This window comes from Cynocephalus volans, chromosome 1, assembly GCF_027409185.1.
Source record: "Cynocephalus volans isolate mCynVol1 chromosome 1, mCynVol1.pri, whole genome shotgun sequence".
In the NCBI taxonomy this organism is placed as follows: Eukaryota; Metazoa; Chordata; class Mammalia; order Dermoptera; family Cynocephalidae; genus Cynocephalus; species Cynocephalus volans.
The window spans coordinates 228,177,027-228,193,822 of record NC_084460.1 but is presented as its reverse complement, the minus strand read 5'-3'; the positions used below and the strand labels follow the sequence as shown (position 1 = coordinate 228,193,822).

The following is a 16,796-nucleotide window of genomic DNA, read 5'->3' as shown; positions in this document are numbered from 1 at the left end:
AACGCTTTGGAGAAAAAAAAAAAAACCTTTTATTATGGGAAATTTCAAATATAAAAAGTAGATGTAATAATTCTGTGTACCTATTATTCAGCTTCAACAGCTATCTAACCATGCCCAAATTTATTTTATCTCTATCCCCGACTGTGCAAGTTATCAATTTATTGCCTCTCGGCTCTAAACTCACCCTTTTCTCCTTTGCCAACTGGCACAATGTTAGGCCTTGTCAATTGAGGGTCCAGGTGGAACACTGGAAAATGAAGGACTTTTGTTTCTGGTTCCAGTGTTTGCTACTTTTTCTTGTGCTGTGGGTGCTAGTGGTTAGCTTTCTTGCCAGCTGATTCCTTCTCTGCTGGTGGTGTTGAGGAGATCCCGTGGTGGCCAGGGAACCCAGTGGTACACACCATCTAGTGAGTTTCATTGGCATCCCAGCAGGCAGCTTATTAGCAAGTTTTGCTGGGAAACCAGTGGGTGGTTTTCTAGCTAATTCTACTGGCACTTTAGCTACCAGGTTCCCAGCCAAGCTTTTTTGGCATCCCAGCAGGCAGTGTTTTCTTGTGTGCCAGCGTTAACCTATGATACCTCATTGACCCTGTCTGCTATCCAGTGGGCAATAGCCACATCCTCTCCAGCAAAGTCTGAAGCTCAGCCTTGGGTGAATGGGGGGTTGGAGGAAAAAAGCCCTCTGCCAAAGTTATCTTTATTTCAGTATTATACCTCAGTCCTACAGAAAGTGGTTATTCCGTACGTTTCCTATTCCCGTATTCTTAAGAGTTCTCTTTATCCTTCTTGGTAGTAAATTTTCTGTTGCTATTTAATAATTATGTTAAATTTTTCTGTACAGATTGCTAATGTTGTTTCTGCCTTCTGACTAGATCTTGTCTGCTATAGAATTGATACCAGGAGTGGGGTGGGTGAGTGGGGTTGGGTAAATTCACCCCAACATCATGATCACTCTAAACTTTTGGATTCTCTCTTTCACACATGCCAGGGAAGCTCTGACATCTCAACTTTATAAAATATAGGGCACCACTGAGTTCAGGTTTAGGTTTCATTTATCCAACCAAGTAAGCTGAGACCTCTCCAGCTCCATGATCTGAAGTATTATGTATTAGATCACCCATATGTAATTTCTTCTTCAGTGAAAGGTCTTGGTTTGTTCCAAGTTAAGGCCTTAGCATCACTTCAGACATTTTGAAAACAAAGACAACTAGAGTTGTGTCTTTTCTTCTACATTTTATGAAAACTGCTTTTAGGGCCTGGTTTTTCAGTGGAAGAGAGTCAAAAGTTTATGATCTTACATACGGCATGGTCTTCACTGTCTCAGCTGAAATATCAAAGGGTCTAGGAAGCTTCTGACACACCATAGCAAGAATAGCAAGACGTAGGTAGCTACTGACTGCAAATGATATAGATCTGAACTTTAAATTCGAACAACACGCATCCTAGGCTCCAACTTTTAGTCCTAAGAAACTATTTTGTCAAGTTTTTCTTTGTTGTTTTTCAAGACAGCATCAAGCTCCATATATTTTCCAGGATCAACAGAACAAATAAAAGTTTCTTTTCTTTCGCTGACCATATTTGATAGAGATACTTCCTCTAGATCTTTCAGTTCCCTTCTCAACAGAAGATAGTTGTTTTCCAGTGTTTAGCATGCCCATTTGAGGGCTTGGGGAAAGGTCATCTATCTGGTGATAGTAAGAAGCTTAATGGTACCCATCACAAAATTCAACAGTACAATACTTAGGCCCTGAGACAAACTTTTTCTTTCTTTTTCAAGCCATACCACTGAGCACTGGAGCAAACATGATGAAAGACTCTTGGTTATTTCCCCCCAGGGACACAGGTTTCAGGGTCATACTCTCTCCACCTGTTACTCTTCAAGTGCTCCCGGCTCTTCTCTCTTATGATTCTTATCAAGGGCATTCCCATTAGTGTAAGCAATAAGGGCCCATTTCCTGAGCTGCTGCCAGCTTCTCTGCATGCCAAGCACTGACTGAAACACCACCCATTTCTGACTCCCATACTATTTTGAAGCAAATTCCAGATACCATATCATTGGATATATTTCTTTATGTATTTCTAAAAGTTAAGCACACATGCTTTTAAATCTTTCACTATCCTATCTTTTAGAAGTAGTGCTAAAATCTAGTAAAATCTAAAATTTAAAATGTCCTTTGTCTTCACAATGTACAAGGCATTATGCAAGACTTTGGAGGCATGAATATGAACCAGTTCATGTCATTAGTGTCAAACTAAAAACTATTGCCAGGAGCACATAGTAAAAATGTACAGAGATACCTATTTATAATATAAAGAAATAGATTCTAGGGTATCATATGGTGTCTATAGACAGCTAAGTCAAAGTAACATTATAGAGAGATTAGCTATTAAAGTGAGGCATGCTAGAACTTAAGACATCAGAAGAACAGCACTTTTGGATAATACATGGCCTGGCATGAGTTTGTGGTAGTGGATTGTTTAAGTAAAATGGAGATGAAGGGCATTGGAAATAAAGAAGAAAATTTTCTACTTTTTACCCAGTATTTTTCAATGTTAAAACCTTTTTAAAAATTACTTCATTAGCTCTTTTTATGTGCAGTTTGGAAAAATATTCTTTAGCTAATTTTGATATCCCTCTGGGGGATGGGGTGCTTATCTCAGGCATCCTCAATGAAAGTCACTGATTAAGTCCAATTCCCTCATTATCTGTGTATATCTTTAGAATAAATATAAATATTTTAAATTAATTAAAGTAAATTTCAAAACTAAGGTATACAAACATCCAGCCTGTTTAGAAAAAAATAAAATAATTCAAGGTTAAGTAACTTCTAATCCTGCTGCCATACAAGTTATTGTTCCCATAGTAGCCTTGTGATTGTTTAAAAACGTGATTTTTTATGGTTTGAAAATATCCTATTTTAGGGAATATGAAATGGTACAGCTGCTGTGGAAAACAGTATGATGGTTCCTCAAGAAATTAAAAATAGAATTGTCATATGATCTAATAATTATACTTCTGGGTGTAAAAGAATTAAAAGCAGGGTCTCAAAGAGATATCTATTTACCAGTGTTCATAGTAGCATTATTCACAGTAGTTAAAATGTGGAAGCAACGCACGTGTCCATTGATAGATGAATTGATAAGCAAAATAGGGTACAGACATTCAGTGAAATATTATCCAGCTTTAAAAAGGAAGGAAATTTTGATATTTGGTACAATGTAAATGAACCTTGAGGACTTTATGCAAGGTCACATAAGCCAGTCATAAGAAGACAAGTTCTGTATAATTCCACATTTATTAAGTACTCTAAGTAGTCAGAATCAGAGAGACAGAGTAGAATGGTGGTTGTCAGGGGCTGGGGGTAGGAGAGATGGGGAGTTAGTGTGAAATAAATACAGAGTTACAGTTTTACAAGATGAAAAGAGTTCTAGAGATGGATGGTGCTGATGGTTGCAGGTTATGAATTTACCACTGAACTATATGAGCTTTCTACTTGCTTTGGATTTTCTTTTTCCTATAGAGTCTTAAATGTTCCAGAAATAAATCTTTCTTCTTTATTATATTTTTCTATCTTTTCTGATATGAAATATAAGCAATTAAATTCCTTGGCCCTAACTAAAACAGCCCTATAAGTCTTTTGCTACCTATTTTATCTCATCTATGGAAATTATTACTCTATGGGTTATTTGCTTTTATATTAAGCATCTATCTAACCCTTCCTCTTACCATCACCACCACTAGAACATAAGTCTCTTGGAAGGCCAGGACTCCGTCTTATATACTGTTGTAGTCCAGCACCTAGAAAGGTATGTTTAGTATCTTATAGGTAAATATTTGGTATCTTGTAGGTAAATAGTTGACTGCTGACTCACTGTCTGCATAAAGAAAGAATATTGAAGGTAAATATATAACTTCAACATACGTATTACCATTAGAATTATTATTTTGCATACTGCTCTTTTTAATCTGTCATGCATTTTGAAGCATGACATTCATATAGTAGATCTTATGTATATACTATATTGATATTTTCAATATTCTACATGTGACAGAGCTGGAACTTGTTTTATTGGAGAATTCCTCTCAAATAAGTTAATTTGATCAGTTTGTTAAATAATTACCCTTACAATATGTGACATTTTCCTTTTTCCTCAAAGACATTTTGAGATTGGAAATATCATTGGAAAATTAAAAGAGTATACCTTTTACTGAAACTTGAATTTTTTTCCAAAAATAAAGTCCTGCCAAATAACTTGTCTTTATCCAGAAACCAAGGAAGAAAACTATGGAAAGTTCTAGCAACAGTGATAGTGATTCAGGCACATCATCAGACACGTCAAGTGAAGGCATTAGTAGTAGTGATTCAGATGATCTAGAGGAAGATGAAGAGGAGGAAGAAGATCAAAGTATTGAAGAAAGTGAAGATGATGATTCTGACTCAGAGACTGAAGCACAGCATAAAAGTAACAACCAGGTATAAATTGTTTCATGGACAATATCCAAACATGACTCGTATGTAAGAATTAACTGATTTATCTTCACTCTCAAAGACTATAGGTTTAAAGTTAATCATTACCTTGACTTTTTACTTTTGCACAGAAGGAAAAGGAGATGGAGAAACATTTTCAAAGGGACTTTTGGTTTATTTTTAGTTTTAGTAAGCTTTATATATCTATCATAAATCAATAGGAACACTTTTTAAAGTACTTTTTTTCCTCCCAAATTTTACTGCTTGATGTTTTTTGACTTAATAGATGTTAATAAGTTGCCTTTAAATTTTTATTTCCAGGTGCTATTACATGGTATTTCAGACCCAAAAACAGATGTACAGAAAGCAACTGAAAAAGCCCAGGAAAAAAGAATACACCAGCCATTACCTCTTGTGTCTGAATCCCAGACTCACTCATCATTCCAATCCCAGCAGAAGCAGCCTCAGGTTTTGTCACAGCAGCTTCCATTTATTTTCCAAAGCTCTCAGGCAAAGGAGGAATCTGTGAACAAACACACCAGTGTAATACAGTCTACGGGATTGGTGTCCAATGTGAAACCTTTATCTTTGGTAAACCAAGCCAAAAAGGAAACTTATATGAAACTCATGGTTCCTTCTCCTGATGTACTTAAAGCAGGGAATAAAAATACCTCTGAAGAATCTAGTCCTTTGACCAGTGAATTACGATCGAAACGGGTGAGTTAAAAATTAGTCTACAGGAATAGAATATGTACATAAGAAAACTAAATTTCTCTGGTTTTATATTCACATATATATCTGTTTAATATATTTTTTGGCAACACAGTCATGTCATTTCTCCCCAGGTCTAATGATTTAGCATTAGAAGATAAGTATGTTTGAATAAGACAAACTGCACAATTACTTTTCTTTAAAATTAATGTTCTTTTTTTCTAATATCAATATGTTCTTTTTTAAAGAAATGAACTCGAGTAATTTCCCTCTTTAATCCTAAAATTTATAAATTTTAAGTGTAAAAATTCTGAGTCATGTTCCTTTGCCATTCTTAATGAATTATGTGACATGTAACTTTTACTTATACAATCACCAGAACCACTCTTCTGAGAACTTTTTCATCTTTGTTTTTCTGGCTATTGATTTTATATTACTACATAGTCTACATTCATATGTTTCGTAGAGTTCTAATAATTAAATGATCACTGATTTTTATTCTAGAATCAAACCAGAGTAGAAAATTATTATGTTTGAACACAATATCCTGTGCTTTAGTTACAAATATTATCATTTGGCTTCCTAATAATTAGATAACACTTCTAGAGCACTTGCTATTTGGTAGCTATTGTTTTAAGTTTTGAAAATGCATTTACTCATTGGATGATAATGTCTACGAATGCTACTCATATTATTATCCCCTTTATAGATGACAAAATGGAGATTCATAAAACTTCAATAACTCTCCCAAGATCACAGTGCTGGTTAGTGATGCTGCTAGAATTCAAACCTAGGCAGTGTGGTACTAGAGTCCTTATTCTTAACAACTGTGGTATGCTGCCTTTCCTTCTTGAAAAAGTCACAATGTTCTTGTCTATTGACTCTTACTATGAAGAATTTAAGAACAGGGTCGAAGAAAAGTGACTTGAACAAATCAGCTTTTTTTTGAGAATCTAAATGTTTGGTTCTCAAACCTAACTGTACGTTAGAATCACCTAGGAAACTGAGAAAAATACTCTTCAGAACAATTAAATTAATCCATTATGATAGAACTAAAGTATTGGATTTTTTAAAAGCTTCCCAGGTGATTCATATGTGCATCCAGATTTGAGAACCACTCATCTAAATGGAATGACTGATAGCTTTATAATATCATGCATATGACATATAATGCATTGCTCAGACACAAGGAGGTATTATCAGCATCACATTATTGACTTTCCACAAGTAAAATAAGCAAATTAAAAATTGCAATATTTGGTTATTTTAATTTTTTATTAATATATTGTCCCATTTTAAGATAAATGAATTTACAGAGCCACATCGAGTTATCCGTATTCCGAAATTCTTTAATTTTTTTCAAAGGGTTTCTTAAATGTTTCTCTAAATAAGAATTTTATATGACTACTTATTACAAAGTCATTTATTAAATACTTGCTTAATAAATGTAGCCAAGCTAGGCTTTTTACACATATGATCTTATTTAATCCTTGCAAAATCTTGTGAGGTAGAGAAATTAAGGCTCAGAAGTTAGGTCGCTTAATCAACATTGCATAACAAGTTAAGGGCAAAAAGGATTTAAACCAAGCATTCTGATTTTAAATCTCAGGATTAAGATGAAAAAATTTGGTGTTCTTGCTAACTAGATATCATTCAGAAATTATAATACAAATTATCTCAAATGATAATGGTAGTTAATGGAAGATAATGTAAATGGACATTCATGTTAGACACAACTCTAAATGATGTTATCTATTCTTTATCAGTACCTAGTATTGAGTTAGAGGGTATTTTATAAATATCTCTTTTATAACAGCTGTCTATCTTTATATGACAGTCTAACACACAGATGCTGCTTGTCTTATGATGGGGTTAAGTCTTGATAAACCCATCATAAGTTGAAAACGCACTTTGGACTTATAATGGGTTTGTCCAGACTTAAACCCATCACAAGTCGAAGAGTGCATATCACTTTCTCACTATCATAAAGTCAAAAAATCATAAAATCATTAAGTCAGATAATCATAAGTTGTGACCATCTTATAGAATTTTGATTTATTTCTTACGATAATTAATCTTATTTGTTTCATGCTACCTGCTAATGTCCCTCATTAGTTTATTGTTTTCTTGAGTGTTATTTAATTATTGGATCCTTCAGTATCCTTACAGTGTAGATTCAAATCAATTAATTGGAATATGTAGACCAGGAGTGGAATTTGGTAGGTCCTGTGTCAGTTTTCTGTTATTAGGTTTTATCTGGAAGATTTTTTGTGGTCTGCAGACTCAGGTAGGGGCTAGGGGGCAAGAGTTTGGAGGTAGGATGGATGTTTGAACTTATCTCTTCCTGTACTACTGCTGTTTAAATGGCTATCTTAAAGCAGCAAGAGATTTGCTGCTCTATAGGTTTCAATATTTTTCCTCATCTTTTTACACACCACCCTAGGTATCACAAAGGACTGTAAGTGTACTCTAAAAGAATAGCTGATACTAGTCTTGGGATAAAATGATCTTTGGTTATTTTTGAAAACTTACATGGGAAGTGATTCTTTAGAATCATAATGAGGAGCTTTAGCAGAAAACTAAGATATAAAACCAAAAGGAAATTTTTTGTTTTCTTAGCCCTTTTGCTTCTATGTACTTAGGAGGAAAGTTTACTACCTATAAAAAAAGAACAAACATGATTATATGACATAATTATGTTAAGTGATACAATTACAAAAATTTTTCTTCTGAAAATTTATATCTTGCATATATTAAAGTATTTTATGTAAGAATTTTGCTATAAAATTCCTTTTATGCCCTTGGGTACTGATTAATAAATAAATAAATAATTCCTTTAAAAAAGGTAAACCCAACCATTTTGTGTAATTTTCCGTATTTTATTCACTGAATAAGTATTAAGCACTTTCTCTGCATGAGGTATTATCTTAGGTGTGAATATTATGTGACAATCTTTATTTGCAAAGAATTAACTTAATTTTCTAAACTAGTACAGTAAAGATGTTAAATAAGATAAAGTTTACTTATTGCTTTCTGCTTGTTAGTACTGCTGCTTTAAAATATTTAATGAGTCATTTTATATGGCATTCCATCTGCATTGACGCTTGTGAAATCCTCATCACCAAGTCTTTGCTAATTTGAGTGTAAGGGCCCAGGTCTGATGCTGACAACATTGCTGATTTTAATTTCAAAGCAATCATTTTCAATGCACAATTTTACCTTAGGTTAGGAAATTCAATTCCATTTCTATTAAAATATTTTAATAATTCCACTTTAGTTTATTTTTATATATTATTTTAATTATACTAATTCTGTATTTTACTGTTTTCAAAGAGATTCTAATAGCTAAATAATTTTTTGTTTCTTATTTAGAGATGTAAATTTTATGGCCTAATGGTTTATAAATTAATTTTTCCCAAGAAAATTATTTTTCTCAACTGTGTACTTTTTCAAATGTTATTGTGCTAAAGGCACCACTACCGTAGATCCCACAGAATGTTGAGCCACCATTCCTACCAAAATATCTTAAAACTTTGCTTCAAAGAAGTTCCTCTTACTCAATAAATTATTTATTCAGCAATCTAAAATTGTTTTTTGTGTACATACCAAGTGTGGGGCTCTAAGCAATATTTTTGGAAGACCATAAAGATGAATAATTCTTATCTCCTTAGAGGTTTAAGTTGTATAGGCATACACTATGTATACTAAAGGTAATATGGAAGCATTGGAGCTCAAAGGTAGAAGCAAAGAGTGCTTCTGGCCAGGACAAACATGGAGAGTTTCTTAGGTTGTATCTTGAAGAATGAACAGTGTTCCATAAGCTTGAAATTTATAAGAGGAGAGTATTTCACGCAGAGCAAATGTGGAGGTAGTGAAAACATGACATGTACAAGCCATGGCAAATAGTTCAGTTTAACTAGAAAGGTATGTTAGTGCCTAATTGTAAAATTATTTAATATTAAAGTGTTTAGATTTTATAAAGTTGGCAATGCTCCAAGGTGCTAATATAATAAAATAAGGCTTAATCTAAGATAAAATTGGCATTGTTGTATAGCATATATTGGGAGTTCGGTGGGAAGAAATGATGGCATGGCTAAGATTTGAGAGATATTACAATGAAAAAATCCAAAGACATGGTAATATAGCATGACTTGGAAAAAAGAAATGTAAAAAATGCTTTTGGGTTTCAAGTTTGGATTATTGTGAGAATGGGAATAGCAGTATAGAGAGAGGGACAGTTAGGAAGCATTTTTTTTTGAGGGGAAAACTCATTAAATTTTGAAATATAATGTTGGGCCTAGCTGAGTTTCAGCAACCAGCTAGTTATCAGTGCCACTCCTTTTACCGCACATGTATATCATGATTTAAATTTGTATATGAGCAATGTTTTTAGATATTAAAAGCAAATAAAAGCAAGCTTTGTTTTTAACGTATATTTTATTTTGTTTTTTAACTTGTGTTTCAACAGGAACAATATAAACAGACATTCCCATCACAGTTAAAGAAACAGGAGTCATCTAAGAGCCTGAAGAAGGTTATTGCAGCTTTGTCAAATCCAAAAGCAACTTCTAGTTTACCAGCACATCCAAAACAAACATTAGAAGACAACCACCCTAATCCATTCTTGACAAATGCACTTTTAGGTAATCACCAACCAAATGGAGTTATTCAAAGTGTCATTCAAGAAACTCCTCTAGCACTTACTACCAAAACAAAAATGCAGAGTAAGATTAATGAAAACATTGCTACTGCAAGTAGCGCCTCTTTTCCCTCACCTGTGAATTTGAGTACAGGTGGGAGAAGAACTCCTGGCAATCAGACACCTGTAATGCCCTCTGCCTCTCCCATACTGCATAGTCAAGGGAAGGAAAAAGCAATTAGCAACAGTGCAAACACAGTAAAAACACAGCATCACTCCCATCCTACAAAATCTTTAGTGGAACAATTTAGAGGAACAGATTCAGACATTCCCAGTAGTAAAGATTCTGAGGATTCAAATGAGGATGAAGAAGAAGATGAGGAGGAAGATGAGGAAGACGATGAAGATGATGAGTCTGATGACAGCCAATCAGGTTACTTTCTATTTTAAAATTTGAAGTATTTCTCTAAATGCTATGTGAACCAAAATGTTCTAAAGAGCTTCTTGATTCACCATCATTCATTGGGTTTCAGAACACAGTTTTGTGCATTCCTATAATGAGCTGGTAAAATACAGGTGTAACTGATACTGGAAATCCTAATTTAAATTCTCAGCTTGTTATTCATTTGATGTTAAACAAATAATAACTTTAAAATCAATATAAATGATGCATGAATTAAGAAATAACTTCATCAACCTGCTTAATGTTCGTTTCATTCAGGACCACTTATTTGTCCCCTTTTTTCATCTCTTCTGCTGCTTGTTAAAATATATCACTAGATATTTTGAACAAAGGTAAAATTGTAGTTACAGTTGTTCAGAAGGTACCAAAAACTTAAATCCCTATGAATGTCCATGAGTAACACAGAATTTATTAAATAACATATGCGAGTACTCCCAGATTTAATTTTGATTCACTTTCTAGTTTTTTTTTGTGAGGGGGAAGGATACTTCTTTGCATTTCTCTTTTCCTTATCACTCCTTTTTCCATGGAAGAATGAAAACATAAAATCCAAGATAGCTTAAATTTTATACAAAGATGAAGTACGTATTATAAAAGTTTGTGGATTTGTTACTGGTCAACCACAAATCCAACTGTAAATTTTCTAGCAGCCAATGTAAATAGGAAAATATAGTCAGTTATGCAATTTAAAGTATCTGTAAGTTAAAAACAAACTACTTGCTCGGGTTAAGAACAAGTTTTCCCGATAATATTTTTTCCTGGGGTTCTCATAAAAACAATTTTGTATGATAGGTAATAAATATCAATATTCATAGCTTTCAAAAACTAGTTTTTATAATGAACTTCAATGTAGGCAAACAGTAACACACAAAACAGAATTCCACAAAAGCCATTGTTCTGGGAACCATTAGTATACAGGCCAAGTACTGGTCCTATGTTTTTCAAGTTTAACCCAGTAATTTTACATATCTAGTGGAGTGGATGCATTATACATAGGACTACATAGCTAGAACAAACTTATATTATTAAATCACAAATTATCCTACACCATAATTATTTCTTTAAGCTTAGTTTTTTATGAATCCTGTGAAGCCTGAGAAGCCTGATGAGGTCTTGCATCTAAATAGAAAAACTGCAGCCAAAAAAACCAAGTTTCCCCTAGAAAATTTTCTTTTACCCCAAAGCCCAGATGAAAGTATGATAGTAGTTCCAGACTTCTGTTCGTCGTACTAGACTTAGTATATACTTCTTAAGTCATTGGAATCTGTTAATTTGAATTATCAATGATATTCCCTCTTTTACTTTAGTTTCTCCATTAAGTTAAAAGTGATTTTAAAACCGTTAAGCAGAACTCATCATGTACATAGTGTTATGTGAGAAGAACCATTTTGTAATTAAAGCATTGAGTAAAACTGATAATTTTAAAGAATTTTGAGGATTTATAGTCTGGATATATTGTATTCAGATAGTTTAATAAGATAGTAATTTTTACATTTACTCTTCAGGAAAGTTGCTCGTTTGAGTTCTCAGTCACAGATGCTGGTTCCTGAACTATTCCATTTAGATACAAACTGCAAATTATTGGTGCTTATCTAGTTATAATATACAAATGCTTCTTTTACTTCCCAGAATCAGATAGTAATTCAGAATCAGATACAGAAGGATCAGAAGAAGAAGATGATGATGATAAAGACCAAGATGAATCAGATAGTGATACTGAAGGAGAAAAAACTTCAATGAAACTGAGTAAAACAGCATCCTCTGTCACAAGCCCTTCCATGAGTCTCACAGGTCACTCAACACCTCGTAACTTCCACATAGCAAAAGCCCCAGGCTCTGCTCCTGCTGCTTTATGTTCTGAATCCCAGTCACCTGCTTTTCTTGGCACATCTTCTTCCACACTTACTTCAAGTCCACACTCTGGTACCTACACTTTATTTTTATTATTGTAAAGTAGAAGTCAAACCATAGCAAGCATTTTTGTTTATACAGTGTTCTGAAGATGATCTCATTGGAATCAAGTGAAACAGCTAGATTTTAGGTTGGCATTGGCTAAGAAAGGTCAGCATATATTTTCAAAGGATAGGACCCATTACCTGATCTATTCTTTTTTTTCCGTGCTTCCAGTTGAAGAATGTGATTGATTTTATATCTTTTTCTGCTTTTGTGATGAGTTTGTGCTTCCAGAATATAGAATTTGATTGACAATTGGACTTACTGTACTTTATAAAAAAAAAGGTCACTTGGTTACTTAAGATGCAATTGCATATCTGCCCAACATATTGCCAATGTCATTTCAATTAGTAAGTAGCATCCTTATTCCATTAACATGCCACATCTATTTTTCTATTTGACTTTTTACAAACTTATACAGGTCTTCATTAAAAGTTTCTACATTTAATATTTTAAAACTACTCTCTATTCTCTCGTTCAATAGCTAAGAAAATATAGATGTGTATAGTAAAATATTTTGTTAATTGTTTTCCTTGTTTCATTCACTTCTTGGCAATTTCCAGTTTTGCTTTCATTTACCAAAAACTAGTATGATATTCTACTAATTTTAGATTAATTTATTTGTATTTGTGAAATGTGTTCTTTGTCTTTGAAAAATTTGACTCATAATCCTATTCCTTTGTGCTTTAGGTTAAGTAAAACACCTAGTAGTGTTTTTGACTGTGGATGTATATGGACATAGAAATTAAATTGTCTTTAAATGTATGAGCCAGCTGTTGAAATTTTTCAACATCTGAAAACTCATATTTTCAAAGAAAACAATTATAAATAGATTTTTGAAACCTCTACTATTTCCCTCCTACTTCCTTAGGCATTTCTTTAATAACAAAATGAGAGGAAAGGTATATATATTTTTACCTTGGACTGTATTTTCTTTACAGAGAAAAAACAAGTTATTCTGTCATTGAAACCAAAAGAAAAAAGAAAAAAGAAAAAAAAATCCTCTGCCTTATACAGCGTTTTGTTGAAAACCATCTAAGAATAATATATAATTGGTATGCCCCCAGTATGAATCTGGCCCTCACATCATGGGCATGAGGGGTGACAATTAGCTTTGTATCTCATGAATGTTCTTAATAAATAAAAAATAATAATAATAAAAAATAAAAATAATATATAAATTGCAGAAATACACTAAATAATCCAAGTAATTAAATATACTTTTTTAAAGAAATTAAATATACTTTTTTATTTAGATGAAAAAATTGTCATCTAAATAAACTAATCTTTTGTAATAACTGGTTGCATTTTCTTAAAGGCACTTCCAAAAGAAGAAGAGTAACTGATGAACGTGAACTGCGTATTCCTTTGGAATATGGGTATGAAAAAGAAGGTTTTTCTTTTTGCTTTCCCCTAATATATTTATGCATGTTTGATGTATACTGGATTTGTCATTCTCTACTGTTAATAAAAAAGAAGTGAATGTACCGCATAGTATTTATTAGAGCAGAAGAGCCAGAGCAAAGGGCAAAGAAGTTGATGTATCAGATAACTTAACTGAGATTAAGCTTTACTGCTTCATGGAGGTATGGCAGAACTGGGATGGGATTGTGCAGCCAGGTGGCAATGTGACAAAAAACAAGAGCAAATAATATGGCAAAGGGAAGGAGAACAGTTAAGATAGTCAAAAGTTTTTATGAAGAGAGAATTAAAGGACAGTGAAAGCCACTGGGGTCAAAACTGAGGGACTCAAGAAGAGTTAGGCTAGAATGGTGTAATTTGAACTGACAGGTTTCAGACTGGATGTATGTGAGCCCCAAACACCAAAGAGTGAGGCTTACTTTATTCAGATATAAAACATCAGTACACGCTGACATGTTACTGAAATATCCGAGTACCCAAAGTCACGATTTCTAAAAACTTTAATGGAGTTTAATATTTGTAAATTGAGTCTTTGATTAATTTTTAGTTGAGTTAGCTAAAGATTTAATTTTAATAGTAAATGTATTTGGGTTGTATGATGTGGGATTTATTTTTGTTCTCTTTGTATTTTTCATGATTTCTAAAGAGCATTTGTCTTTAAATTTTTTTTAGTTTTTAAAAGCTTTTTAAAAAATTAAGTATGTCATAACCTTCATTTCCGTTATGTGTAGCTGGCAGAGAGAAACAAGAATAAGAAACTTTGGAGGGCGCCTTCAAGGAGAAGTAGCATATTATGCTCCATGTGGAAAGAAACTTAGGCAGTACCCTGAAGTAATAAAGGTACATACTTTTCACCAAATAACATACATTTGGTGCCTATTAAGCATGCTCATCTAAAAAAAAAAAGTGCTCTCCTTTCTCAGATAAAGTTCCTTGATACAAATATTCTCTTGTATGGGACTATTGTACTTAACCTAAATTGATCTCCTATAAATTCATAGCCCCTTGTTAGAATATGCAAAACATTAGTGTCCTGAAGCTAGCTATACGTCAAAGCTGGGTTGTAATTATTAAAACCTGAAGTGGAAAAATATGTGATTTTTTCAGTATCTCAGCAGAAATGGAATAATGGATATCTCAAGGGACAATTTCAGCTTCAGTGCAAAAATAAGAGTGGGTGACTTCTATGAAGCCAGAGATGGACCGCAGGTATCCACTTTTTAAAAAGTACAGTCTTTGAACCAAGAAGTAGTACCATAACCTAAATGAAGTAAATTTCACTACACTCTGGAGCATTGCCTTTTGTTAGTTAATTCATATAGCTGTACATATAGCTTTGTGGTAAACACTCACTAAGGCCTCAATTTACTATGTCTCAGTAACAAGGAGCTTTGAAATAATAGATGTCTTTTTCATATTCAAGTAAATGTTTTTCCTGTGTATTAATTCAACTGATAATTTTACAGTTTATACAGGTATAAAAGTATCTGCATATTCATGTGAAATATAGGAAAACATTAATTCCCTGAAAGATAGAACAGTTTTTTCAAAACTAATTCGAATAGGAAAACCACGTTGTTAAAAGTTAATCCAAAAGAGGGTAAGTTTGCCTTAGATTTTTGGAAGGATCCTCTCCATTTGATGATGCTGCACTACGTGATCCATTTTCACAAGTTTGGTTTTGTTTCTTGTTTTGGTTTCTTTAAATTAGGTGACTGAAATTTCTGGTTTTTGCAGAAATTGAGTTTTTAAATTAATTATGAATTATGCACATTTCTGAACATATCACCACAGTGCCCTTTGAGCTGGGAGTTAAGTACACAGCCTCAGCAGCCAGCAAAAAGAACTCACCAAGAAGACTTCATTTCCTATATGTTTTCCCTTTCGTCCTTACTTGTATTCAGCTGTATATGCTTATTATTCCCTTTAGCTTTATCAGTTCCATTTAAAAAGGACCTAGTTAAGGAGTGATGAGACCTATATTCTTGTCAATCCATGAAATAGTTTTGTTATTCTGAGTAACAAAATAATGCCCCTTTTTCCCAATTTCTTTATTTGCCAAATAGAGACAGTAGTAATTACACTTCTGCCTCATAGGATTATGGCAAGGTTAAAATGACATCACGTGCATGAAAATATTTCAGAAGGGTTAAAATGCTCAGCCAACTGAAGAGGGTATTTCTCTCTTTTGGCACATTATAATGCACAGAAAGACATTTTTTCCAGCAATTAATATTTTCTTTGTGAAATGGCAGGCTTTTCTGTTCTATTTTACTCTCTAATTTTATAGTTACAGAAATGGAAAGGGCCTTTCTCATTTTGCGTGAGGTTTATTTTGAGAGCTTAAAAGATTAAAGGAATTTACAAAGGTCACACAGCCTCAACAAGGCAGAGGTATAACTAGAACTCAAGGTTTCTGAAAAATTATTATTTTGAATACATCATATAACTTATTATCCATTGTTGCCCATGACTTTTTAAGGAAGAAGTTATGTCCAGATCTACTTTTCTCTTTACTGGTAATTCTAAAATGCCAAAATGTACTTATCTGAAGTTTAACTACTTTGTAATATTCTAGGATTTTCTTATTTTTATTTTTTAACCTTAAAAATATTTGACTTAGACTAAATCTGTCACTAGATTTTTAAAATGTTAGTAAACCATAGTGTTATTTTACACACTCCATATATACTGGATCAGATTTGTAGTCACAAAACATACTAGAAGGCAATGATTTTATTTAAAAATTATTTTCAGAATTTGGTTCATGTTATCATATTCATACTTGTATTATTTATGCCAAAGATATCTTTTTTTTTAAGTTCAATAGATTTTTGTTCTGAGAGCAAAGCTAATTGTTATTCAATACATAAAGGACTTTCAGTTTTGTATCAATGATAATTAGACAATCTATAAATCCTTATTACATAGAACAGAATGTTCTTTGACATCCATTCACTTTTTATTAAACATAATCAGTGTTTTGCAAATACATATTGTCTTGTTGAGATCAATTCCAATCAAGGAAATATGATGAATTACTAAACCACAATATGTTAAGCTGCCAACATTACAGCAGAATGCTAAGAAAAAATATTAGCAATTTTTAGAGCACTTCTCTCAGTTAAAAACAAAAGTT

At 32.9% G+C, this 16,796-nt stretch overlaps 1 protein-coding gene across 9 annotated transcripts in view; it reads left to right on the top strand.

The window, feature by feature from the left end:
• The window catches only part of BAZ2B (bromodomain adjacent to zinc finger domain 2B), a 294,255-nt gene that overhangs the window by 194,606 nt on the left and 82,853 nt on the right, over window positions 1–16,796 (top strand). For 6 of the 9 annotated variants that reach the window (XM_063092906.1, XM_063092873.1, XM_063092882.1 and 3 more), the window contains 6 exons: window positions 4,269–4,475; window positions 4,791–5,186; window positions 9,649–10,252; window positions 13,554–13,614; window positions 14,389–14,497; window positions 14,765–14,866. In XM_063092906.1, coding sequence (XP_062948976.1) covers window positions 4,269–4,475; window positions 4,791–5,186; window positions 9,649–10,252; window positions 13,554–13,614; window positions 14,389–14,497; window positions 14,765–14,866 — 1,479 coding nt within the window. Of the gene's footprint in view, window positions 1–4,268; window positions 4,476–4,790; window positions 5,187–9,648; window positions 10,253–11,911; window positions 12,206–13,553; window positions 13,615–14,388; window positions 14,498–14,764; window positions 14,867–16,796 lie in introns of all 9 variants that reach the window. The other 3 variants (XM_063092915.1, XM_063092892.1, XM_063092922.1) reach the window with 2 other exon arrangements.